Source organism: Notothenia rossii, assembly GCF_949606895.1.
Source record: "Notothenia rossii genome assembly, chromosome: 5".
In the NCBI taxonomy this organism is placed as follows: Eukaryota; Metazoa; Chordata; class Actinopteri; order Perciformes; family Nototheniidae; genus Notothenia; species Notothenia rossii.
Genome location: NC_136903.1, coordinates 1,090,612 through 1,102,470, shown reverse-complemented (window position 1 = coordinate 1,102,470; position 11,859 = coordinate 1,090,612). Strand labels below are relative to the sequence as shown.

The 11,859-nt window shown below is 49.1% G+C and overlaps 1 protein-coding gene across 1 annotated transcript; it reads left to right on the top strand.

The window, feature by feature from the left end:
* The first annotated feature begins 21 nt into the window (after positions 1-21).
* Positions 22-11,859, top strand: LOC307040836 (neoverrucotoxin subunit alpha-like). The gene is made up of 5 exons (XM_079683998.1): positions 22-122; positions 204-377; positions 514-687; positions 10,469-10,515; positions 10,675-11,859. The coding sequence occupies exons 3-5, from the start codon at positions 527-529 to the stop codon at positions 11,253-11,255; spliced, it is 789 nt and encodes a 262-aa protein (XP_079540124.1). The 5' UTR covers positions 22-122; positions 204-377; positions 514-526; the 3' UTR covers positions 11,256-11,859.

The following is an 11,859-nucleotide window of genomic DNA, read 5'->3' as shown; positions in this document are numbered from 1 at the left end:
CTGGTCTTCATCTTACTTTCATCAGGAAAAGATCTGGACGTCTTTGACCTGAAGAAATACTGTGCTTCAGAGGAGGCTCTTCTGAGGCTGCTGCCAGTGGTCAAAGCCTCCAGGAAAGCTCTGTAAGTGGAGATACAAACAACATTGATCGGTTTAAAACATGATAAATAAAATAATTGTGTTCAATGCTAATCCTTCCCCAGGCTGAGTGGCTGTAACCTGTCAGAGAGAAGCTGTGCAGCTCTGTCCTCAGTCCTCAGCTCCCAGTCCTCTAGTCTGAGAGTACTGGACCTGAGTAACAACGACCTGCAGGATTCAGGAGTGAAGCTGCTGTCTGCTGGACTGGAGAGTCCACACTGTGAACTGGAGACTCTGAGGTCAGGATTTATTACATAGTTTTACTTTAAAACCTGCTCATCCAGGTTCAGGTTCATGTTAATAAAGTTGGTCAACATCTGTACATTCATGCTGACATCATTAAAACACTGACTTTACTGTATTCCCTGGTTCCAGGCTCTCAGGCTGTATGGTCACAGAGCAAGGCTGTGTTTCTCTGGCTTCAGCTCTGAGCTCCAACCCCTCCCATCTGAGAGAGCTGGACCTGAGCTACAATCATCCAGGAGACTCAGGAGAGAAGCTGCTCTCTGCTGGACTGGAGGATCCACTCTGGAGACTGGAGACACTCAGGTATGGACAGACAGACTGAAGGTGTCTCTAACATCTCAAATGTCATGTTCTTCCTCTCATGTATGACACAGTTATTGAAATGATATTTCATTGAGTTTTTACACCCTCATTGACGGCTGAGTCCACTCTACTCTATAACGGACGCAAGGGATCAACAGCGGTTCAGTTTGGATAGTTCTGACTGTGTTCGGCTAACGGCTAACAGAGCTACACTCACAGCAGGACTCAGATTCTCTGTTCAGAGGTTACAGGCTTACAACACAATCTGCCAGTTATGTGTTATATTTTTATCTTGATTATTTACCGGCCTGCTTTGGCCGATGATCAGCACATTACCTAGTCGCTGATGGGAAACCGAGATTTACTTTTTGTGATTCTTTATTAAGTAAACTGATGATCGACACGTCCAGGTACGCATCCTTTTTTCTCCTCATAATGCCATCATGAACATCACATTCATGTTGATATCAACAAGAGGAGAGCTGGTAAACTAAGCCGTTAGCTATTAGCCGTTGACTGTAGGCAGGTAGCTGTTAGCTTTAGAATGTGTAAGGGATGCCTTGCTGCACATTATCCCGTTTATTACACGGCTACATGATAAACAAATGAACTACTTGACTCCCGATATCAATTCAGATGATTTTATTCACTTGAAAATGATGGTCATGGTTCCGGTGACGTCACCATACCGAATGGCAGGCTTATCTAGCTTCTCCCCGGTAAGAGATTCATTTTGACTCGTTTAATTGCCAAATAAGAAATGTCTCTCTAAAATTACAAATAGTTAACGGGGCGAAGTTGGGAAGAAAGGATGGACAAAAGAAAACATTGGCTCAGATTCTGCCAACGAAGAAAATACAACCAAATACTCGCCTGCACAGGTTGATGATGAGGAAGCTACCGCAGAGCCACACGTGGCTAGCTTAGCTAAAGTTCTGGAGGAGATACGGGACTTTCGCAAAGAAACAAAACAACAATTAAACAAAATTAAATCCAAGCTTACCAACGTCAACGTTAAAATAGAGGAGGCAGAAATGAGAATTGAAAACGTGGAAGGTGCTGAGCAAGATGATAAAGGTAATGATTCAGCAAGAAAATAAACTGACTGACGAAGAAGGAAGATCCCGACGGGAGAATATAAGGATTTAGGATGTGAGGGAGCGGAGGGGTCATCTATGGTTGACTTTTTGAAGAGTTTACTAGAAGAGGCACTTGAGATCCCCCCGCCACGGAGCTCGGCATTGAAAGAGCGCACCGGGCGCTCGTACAGAGGGCCTCCGGAGACAGGGAGGACAAGCCGCGTCAAGAATTATCAAGTTTCTCCGATACTCAACTAAAGACGATATTATACGCAAGCCATGGGCAAGGCAGAGTTCGAGGAGTCATGGGGCCGGGCTCGAGGGCAAAGACCACGGCTGGGGAACTCTGGAGGTCGGGCTTGAGGGCAAAAGCCGCGGCAGTCAGGGGGCCGGGCTCGAGGGCGAAGACCGCACAGCTCCGGAGGCCGGGCAGGACCCGGTGTCGGCCGGACAGGAACCGGAGCCGGAGGGACAAGCGTAGACGGGATCCTGGACATGACCTTGCCTGGTGTCAATGGGACCCCGGATGGAGCAAGGGCTGGTGTCGATTGGACCACCAACGCAACAGGGCAAGGAGTAGGCAGGACCCCCCACGGAAGAGGACAAGGAGTTGGCAGGACCCCCGGCGAGACAGGTGACGGCGGGGCCTCCAACGGAACAGGACATGGGGTTGGCAGGACCCCCAGCGGCACTTGAGTAGGGACTAGAGAAGGGACTTGAGATGGAACTTGAGATGGAACTCGAGAGGGAACATGAGAGGGAACTCGAGAGGAGACTCGAGAGGAGACTCGAGAGGAGACTCGAGAGGAGACTCGAGAGGGGACTCAAGAGAGTGCTTGAGAGAGGGCTTGAGAGGGGACTGGAGAGGTGACTTGAGAGGGAACTCGAGAGGTGACTTGTGAGGGAACTCGAGAGGGAACTCGAGAGGAGACTCGAGAGGTGACTTGAGAGGGAACTTGAGAGGTGACTTGAGAGGGAACTCGAGAGGGGACTCAAGAGGGGACTCGAGAGGGAACTCGAGTGGGGACTCGAGAGGGGACTCGAGAGGTGACTTGAGACGGTCGGAATGCCGACAGGACATGGGGGGCTGGCATCAGCCAAAGAGCCAGTACTGGAGCCGAAACTGGAGCCAGAACCATGGCTGCCTGGGCCAGAACTGGGGCCGGAACCATGGCTGCGGGGGCCAGAACTGGGGCCGGAACCATGGCTGCTGGGGCCAGAACTGGGGCCGGAACCATGGCTGCTGGGGCCAGAACTGGGGCTGGAACCATGGCTGCTGGGGCCAGAACTGGGGCTGGAACCATGGCTGCTGGGGCTGGGGATGAGGCCCTCCTCCAGTCATTGAAAATACACTCCAGATTGTATTTAAGCTCATAAAGCTCTTGGCTAAATGAAAAAACTGCTGGGTCCATACTGGTCTGTTGGTACTATCAGGGTGTGTGGAAAATGGGACCCAAGTGCAGTTTAAAAAAGGACTAAAAAGGTAAGGTAAGAAAAAGCGAGCTTTATTTCAAAGCCAATCAGCAAAATAGCATGGCATGGATAGCACAGAAGTAACACGAGGAAAATACAATACCCAAAACACGGTCGTAACCAACATTGAGGGAGACAGGAAAAAACAAACAGACGGGAACAGGCAGGAGACACGGACAAGCATAGGTGACAGGGACATGAAATGACGACGAACAGACATGGAGCACAGGGGAAGACAAGACTAAATACACAGAAGGGTAATCACAGGACAAGACACAGCTGGCAGGGGAGGCAGAAACAAAAGGGTAACAGGTGAACACAATGAGACAATCAGACACAGGAGGGAAACTAACGACAGGAAGTCAAACACAGGGAGTAGGATCAGACAGACACAAGGAGGAAAACATTTCAAAACAAAAGGTGGAAAATGAAAACAAAAATCCAAAACCATGACATACGGTTTTTATTCAGTCCGGGCATAAAAGTTGTGTCCTCACACACCACCACGAGGTACCGATAAACTCCCTTCTTTCTATACTACCTCCATTCATCAATTTTACACCATTTAACGTTACGCTGTTAGTTTATCCCTTTAGACTTTAGTCACAGACCTTAATGAACACACCTCCGAAACCTTGGGATTCAATACCCGTAAAGCACTGCTGCCGTATTGCAGATCAATTGATCGTGGCGACCTCCAATATGACACAGAATTCTGCAACAGAGTTGACTAGGTGCGACTTACCCGCTGTTTTCTCTGGAGACTTTGCAAGACTCCTTCAGGGATTGATCCTCAACCAAGGAATAGGACACTGGAATCAATCTGGACTCAGGACTCAAGGTATGTGGGAACAAGTTACATTTTCCATCTGATTTGTGACTTATTCAGTAATGAACTTTAGTTATATCTCTCACAGGCTCCGCCCTCTACTGGACTCTATGGGTACTACCCTCTATGCAAGCGTTCACCTACTGACATTTCTATAGACGTAGCTGGCCTTGGGGCGGGCCAACCTGAATGCGCGCGCATCTCACCGTATAAAAGGAGGCCTCGCCTCCTGACTATCATCCCTTTCTCTTCAGCAAGCGGGCAACAACTGAAGCAGAGATAAGACGGAGCATGTGGCGGTGCGTTCAGGGGCTTCATAGCTGCGGTCCCACAGCTGAGGGGTTGTACATTAACACAATGTTATGGGGAATGGAAACTCAGCTGTGTAGTAACAAGGTGGATGGACAGGACGCTGAAACGGGCCAGTGTTATTCAGTCTATCCAGGCAGCTGGAGCAGGATCCACCACAGCCTGTTACAGGCCAAAGTGGCTGGGATTCCAGCGATGGTGTGAGGAGAGGAGAATAGAGCTCCTATCTTGTGAATTAGGCTCTATTTTATCCTTCTTACAGTTACTGGTGGACAGAGGGCTTGCGCATTCCACAGTGAAAGTGTATGCAGCAGCCATCTCGTCATCTCATCACTGTCGTGGGAGGAGAAAAAGCACTGTGGTGGAAGACAGCTTTGCTTCTTGCCTTAACGTCAGCCAAAAGAGTGTCCGAGTTAACCGCTCTGTCGGTGCACCCTAGTTGTTTACTGACTCGGGGTGACCGGAGCGGCGCGACACTCAAACCAAACTCCTCCTTTGTGCCCAAGAGCCTAAGGAGTGCGTTCAGGTTGAGGGCTATTCAGTTCGGGGGTTTTAGTCTTCCCCCTAAACTGCACCTCCTCTGCCCGGTGCGTGCGCTAGCAAGTTAATTGGAGCGCACGGCTGCCCTTAGATGCACCGAACAGCTGTTCGTCTGCTTCGGGGGCGGGGTGATCGGGAAAGCTCTGTCCAAGAAACACCTGGCAGGCTGGCTCTGCGAGTGCATTGGACATGCCTACAGACAGGCGGGGAGAGCCCGCCCTACGGGGATTCGTGCGCACTCCACACGGGCTGTAGCTTTGTCAACAGCCTTATTCATCGTGTGAGTGTGGAGGATATATGCACAGCGGCGTCTTGGTCAACGCCAGGCCCCTTCATAAAGTTTTATCTCTTGGACATGTCTGTCTCTTTCTCCTCGTCTGTGCTTTCTGGCGCAACACAGGACTGGTGAGGAGGGGGGGGCTGTGGGTCAGTAGGCATCTGACCCCTCCCCGGCCGTAATGCGCCTTCGCCTTTCCCGGGCCCTCTGAGGGGTCCCGGGATGGGCGAGGTGCGCACTGGCCCATTACGGGGCGGAAGGGCTACCTCTTGGCAGGAGTGGGGTAGGAGGGGGGTAGCCTGTTTGTAATGTATATTACAAACAGGATCGGTGACAAAGCGCAGCCTTGGCGGAGGCCAACCCTCACCTGAAATGGGTCCGACTTACTGCCGAGGACCTGGACACAGCTCTCGCTTTGGGAGTACAGAGATTGGATGGCCCTGAATAGAGACCCCCTCACCCCATACTCCCGCAGCACCTCCCACAGTGACTCCCTGGGAACCCGGTCATACGCCTTCTCCAAGTCTACAAAACACATGTAGACTGGATAAGCGTACTCCCAGGCCCCCTCCAGGATCCTTGCGAGAGTAAAAAGCTGATCCGTCGTTCCACGACCAGGACGGAATCCGCATTGTTCCTCCTCAATCTGAGGTTCGACAATCGGCCTGACCCTCCTTTCGAGTACCTTAGAGTAAACTTTCCCGGGGAGGCTGAGTAGTGTGATGCGTCTGTAATTGGCACACACCCTCTGATCCCCCTTTTTAAAAAGGGGAACCACCACCCCGGTCTGCCACTCCTTCGGTACTGTTTCCGACTTCCACGCAACGTTGATGAGACGTGTCAACCATGACAGTCCCTCAACACCCAGAGCCTTCAGCATTTCTGGGCGGATCTCATCCACCCCCGGGGTTTTGCCACTGTGGAGTTGTTTGACGACCTCAGCGACCTCCCCCCGGGAGATTGGTCTCGATCCCCAATCATACTCCAGCTCTGCCTCTAACATAGAGGGTGGAGTTGTCGGGTTCAGGAGTTCCTCAAAGTGCTCCTTCCAACGCCCTAACACTCCATCAGTTGAGGTCAACAACGTCCCCCCCTACCTCACAGACCTGCTGCACCACCACACCCCTTCCCGCTGCCTCCGCTCATCAGAAGCCAACCTCCTATCCATCCCCACCCGCACCAATCACCGGACCTGGGGGGACAGAGCCTTCTCCGTCGCTGCCCCCTCCCTCTGGAACTCACTCCCCCAACCCATCAGAGACTGCACCGACCTCACCACCTTCAAAACACTCACAAAAACTCACCTCTTCAATCTGGCTTTTCATGTGTGATTCTTTTTGTATTATTTGACTTTAACTTTAACTCTATATTTATTTGTTGTTCCTTTCTTCTCTTTTCTTTTCTCTTCACTATTATCTGTAAAGCGTCTTTGATCACCTGTAAAAGCGCTAACAAATTAAATCTATTATTATTATTATTTATTATTATCCTTACAGTACACAGCTTGGATGGTTCTCTGCTTCCCACTCCTGAGGTGTCGGACAGTTTTCCAGAACAACTTTGGTGCCCCCCGCCATGTCTTCTCCGAACTTCTCCCACACCCGCTGCTTTGCCCCGGCCACGGCTGAGGCTGCTGCCCACCGGGCCTGTGGGTACCTTGCAACTGCCTTGTGAGTCCCCCGGGATAACAAATCCTTGAAGGCCTCCTTCTTCAGTCGGAGGGCTTCCCTGACCACCGGTGTCCACCAGGAGGTTTGAGGGTTACCGCCAGTGAATTACCCATTTGCTTTCGGGGGAGCCCTATGTTTTTTTTTTTTAAAGGTGCACTCCGGTGGATTTTTCTGTGAGCGACAGGGAGATCAATATACTTTTTGCCTCTTTGCAAATCCAACATCCATATTTGTTATGAAAAGCCATGGATACCTTTCATTCCACTCAGTCACTCCATCTTTTCTGTGTCCAGTTAAAAGGCAGTTCATGGGCATCGTCAGGTTCGCTTGTGCAGGTGGCGCCGGCGGCTGTTGCCGTTGCTGAAGCCTCTTCAGGCTCCGCATCGGCAGGCCTCTCCCTCGGTGTGGAGCTGTCAAACATGCCGCTTACAGCCGGCCAACTAAAAGTTGTTCTGTTCACGTTGTCATTTTTAGACTCTTTCGCTTCTTTGCTTGTAAATCCAAAAGCTGCGAGGCTTGGCTGTTTTCGTTTCAGCATATTTTTTATTACAAAGCCAGAGTTAAAAAAATATCAATATGAACATTTCAAATACCGTGCCGGCATCGCCGCCATAACCATAGCAACGTAAGTAGCGTAAAGAATGCAGCGCCGCCACGTACAGATGGCAACACCCAGAAATATTAACAAATATAAAACAAATATTTAGAAACTGTAATGAACAATGACTATTATTTATTCACAGAAACTCAACATTTCTAATCTGTGTGACACAAATATGCACAATTTTTTTAGGCTCCCCCTATTTATCTCAAAGTCTGCCTTCAGGGGAGCTCCCCCCTCTTTAGGGGAGCCAAGCTCCCCCTGGCTCCCCCCCCATTTCGAACACTGGTTACCGCCCCTTGAGGCACTTAGACCTTGAGACCACAGCTCCCCGCCGCGGCTTCAGCAATAGACGCTTTGAACACCGCCCACTCTGGTTCAATGTCCCCAACCTCCACAGGAATGCCCGAAAAGCTCCGCCGGAGGTGTGAGTTGAAGGCCTCCTGAACTTGGGCCTCCTCCAGACGTTCCCAGTTCACCCGAACTACACGTTTGGGCTTACCAGGTCTATCCAGAGGCTTCCCCCGCCACTCGACCCAACTCACCACCAGATGGTGATCAGTTCTCCGCCCCTCTCTTTACCCGAGTGTCCAAAACATACGGCCTCAGGTCCGATGATAAAATAACGAAATCGATCATGGACCTTCTGCCTAGGGTGCTCTGGTACCACGTACACTTATGAGCATCCTTATGTTCGAACATGGTGTTTGTTATGGCCAATCCATGACTAGCACAGAAGTCCAGTAACAAACCACCACTCCGGTTCAGATCAGGGGGGCCGTTCCTCCCAATCACTCCCCTCCAAGTGTCTCCATCATTGCCAACATGTGCGTTGAAGTCTCCCAGCAAGATTAAAGAGTCCCCTTCAGGAGCCCCATACAGGACTCTTTCCAGGGTCTCCAAGAAGGCCGTATACTCTGAACTGCTGTTGGGTGCATAAGCACACACAACAGTCAGAGTTTTCCCCCCCATAACCCGCAGGCGTAGGGAGGCGACCCTCTCGTCCACTGGGGTAAACTCCAACAACGAAGCACCCAGCTTGTGAGTATCCCCACACCCGCCCGGCGCCTCACACCTTGAGCAACTCCAGAGAAGAATAGAGTCCAACCCCTATCCAGAAGTAAGGTTCCAGAGCCGACGCTGTGCGTAGAGGTGAGCCCAACCAGATCCAACTGGTAACGCTCCACCTCCCGCACAAGCTCCGACTCCTTCCCCCCAGAGAGGTGACGTTCCACGTCCCCAAAGCCAGCTTCTTTCGCCCGGGTCTGGTCCGTCGAGACCTTCTGCCTTCACTGCCACCCTTCTGGCAGCGCACCCGACCCTATCGCTGTTTCCCGTAGGTGGTGGGCCCGCGGGACGGAGAAGCGGAGGTGTTGCCCACGTTGCCTTTTCGGGCTGTGCCCAGCCGGGCTCCGTGGCAAGCTTCTGGGCCTGGCTCCAGAAGGGGACCCCGGGCTTCCTCCGGGCCGGGTATCCTCACTTCCTGTGTCGTCTTTCATGAGGTCATTTGAAGAACCTGAAAGGATATTTTATTCCGCCCTCCCCACTATGATAGGACCCCCCCCCCCCCCCCCCTATATGTTGGAGGAACTGTGGTGACCAGAATGCAAACTTCTGTATTCTGGGACTGTCCAAGTATTTACATTACATCACATTTAGCTGAGGCTTTTATCCAAAGCGACTTACAATAAGTACATTCGACCAGGAAGATACAACCTTGAAGAAAACAGAATCATATAAGTACATCAGGTTTCATAGAGCCAAACATTTCAAGTGCTACTCAACTGGCTTTAGATAAGGTATCAAAGACTACTGGAAGGAGATACACAACGCCTTACAAGACATTTTCAAAGACATAACACATCTAGAGATCAAGATGTTATACTTTGGGAATTTGAGAAAGAACATTCTGCTGGTTTCCGCTGAAAAGGCATTAACCAGGAAGTGGTTGTCGAAGCATAGCCCGACTCTAAATGGATGGATGGACATCTCAATGTATATTTACAATATGGGAAAGATAACAGCATCTGTCAATCATACATTGGTCAATTTACTCCAACCTGTGAGAAGTGGACTCACTTTGTAAAGCCCTAAAGGCCTGATTTTACCATTACAAAAAGACCCTTCCCACCCTGGACACCAGCTGTTGGAGCTGCTTCCCTCGGGAAGACGCTTCAGGTCCATCAAATCACAGACAAATAGATATAAGAACAGCTTTTACCCCAGTGCCATACGTGAGCTGAACACAGCCAGACAATCACAGCACTAATGGAGATGAACTGATGCTAAGGTACATGTTTACATCCAACTGGACTTTATATTCTCCCTCAGACCGTTTCTATAGAACACATATTTATTTGTAGTTCTTTAATTATCAACTGCACTGATAAACACAAGTACAATCACTTATTTATTGACTGGTTTAAAAATGCGTTCTGCATTGACCGTATTGTTTTTGTACTTGTATTTGTATGGTAATGTTATATTGTTTTGTAAGCGTACTGTTCTATGCATGATAGGTCACATCTTTAGTCACTTTATATATTATATATTGAATGTTTTGAGCTTGTATTGTCAAAGGATACTGTCTGTTATGTGTGATTGCACCATTGGGAATGCTTTGAATTTCCCTGTAGTGACAATAAAGGAATGTAATCTAATCTGACTTAGTTTTCACAGATCCAGAACTCAGCTGTAAAGAAATGTCTACTCCCTGATTGCTCACTGTTGTTCTATTTTATTCTCATTTCTTTATGTCTTTCTCCTCTGTGTGTTTTGTGTCATCATGTGTATATTGCTGAAAAGACCTACGAACATATTTATGTAATTCATGTGAAGATGCAATGTACAATATGCTGTGACAATGTTTGACACTAAATGCCAACAAAAAGTAAATAACAATCAAAAAGCTTCCTCTAAGAAAGTGAACTCTGCTCCACGAGGTACCAGCAGCTAGGACTCATGCTGGATAGAAGATCATCCTGACTGTGTTTCTTCCTCCAGGCTGGACCATGGTGGAGAGCAGAGGTTCAAACCAGGTGTGAGGAAGTGTAAGTGTGGATCAGTCAGCTTCTCTCTAGAGACACAGATGATGGAGGTGGTATTTATTCATTAAAACATGACTGAACTTTAAGCTTTAGAGAAAGGACCACTAACAGAGAGCCTTCAGGTGGGTCTGATGATAAACTGCTGTCTGTGTCTCTCATCAGATTCCTGTGAACTCACCCTGGACTCAAACACAGCACACAGAAACCTCAAACTGTCCGAGGACAACAGGACGATGACGTGTGTGGGAGAGAATCAGAAATATCCTGATCATCCAGAGAGGTTTGACTTCTGGAAACAGCTGATGTGCAGAGAAACTCTGACTGGCTGCTGTTACTGGGAGGTCGAGTGGAGCGGAGGGGTTCATATATCAGTGACCTACAGAGGAATCAGCAGGAGAGGAGAGAGTGAGGACTGTGTGTTTGGAGAGAATGATCAGTCCTGGAGTCTGAGCTGCTCTGATAGAGGTTACTCTGTCAGGCACAATAAGAGAGAAACATTCCTCTCCTCCTCCCCCTCCCCCTCCTCCTCTTCCTCTTCCTCCTCCTTCTCCTCCTTCTCCCCCTCTGGTAGAGTAGCAGTGTATCTGGATCATCCTGCTGGCTCTCTCTCCTTCTACAGAGTCTCCTCTGACACACTGATCCACCTCCACACCATCAGAACCACATCCACTGATCCTCTCTATGCTGGGTTTGGGTTTGGGCTCTGGTCATTAAACTCCTCAGCGTCTCTGTGTCCTCTGTAGGAGGAGACCACTTCCTGTCCTGGGGTTTAAATGTTGGTGTTAGAAATCGAGGCTTCTCCTTGGATTTCTGTTTGAATAGCTGTTAGAGACCTTTAAAGCCTGCCTCTTTGAGTTATACTGAAATATATGAAATGGGCTTTAATTTGATTTAACAGAAATACCTACTTTGTAAATTGCTTACCAGGAAACTAAAGGTGGAACAGGGTGAGCTGTAGAAAGGAGCTCAAACTACCAGACAAAGGCCTTCACAGGGAAAAGAGAACTTTTGATTTCCTTTGGCCAACAGTATCTGGACCTCGGACCTGCTGAGGCACCAGGACTCAGGGCTGATGGCTGGACTTTGGAGTCGGGTTATTACTTTGATGTCAGTCGTGATGTTATTCTTATTTGTGTAAGTTTTTCTTTCATTTGATTCAGTTTTAACTTCATTCCAACAATGTACCCCCCCTCCCACCTGAAGCTGCAGGCTGAAGGTCAGAGAAATGCATATGTTCTTGGATTATGTAATGGAATGTGAGGGAAGACTAGAAACACAATACAAAGATGAATATTACTTGTTAAACTCAATGTTGGTGTTTGGTACAATAAACGTGTATTGCCTGTA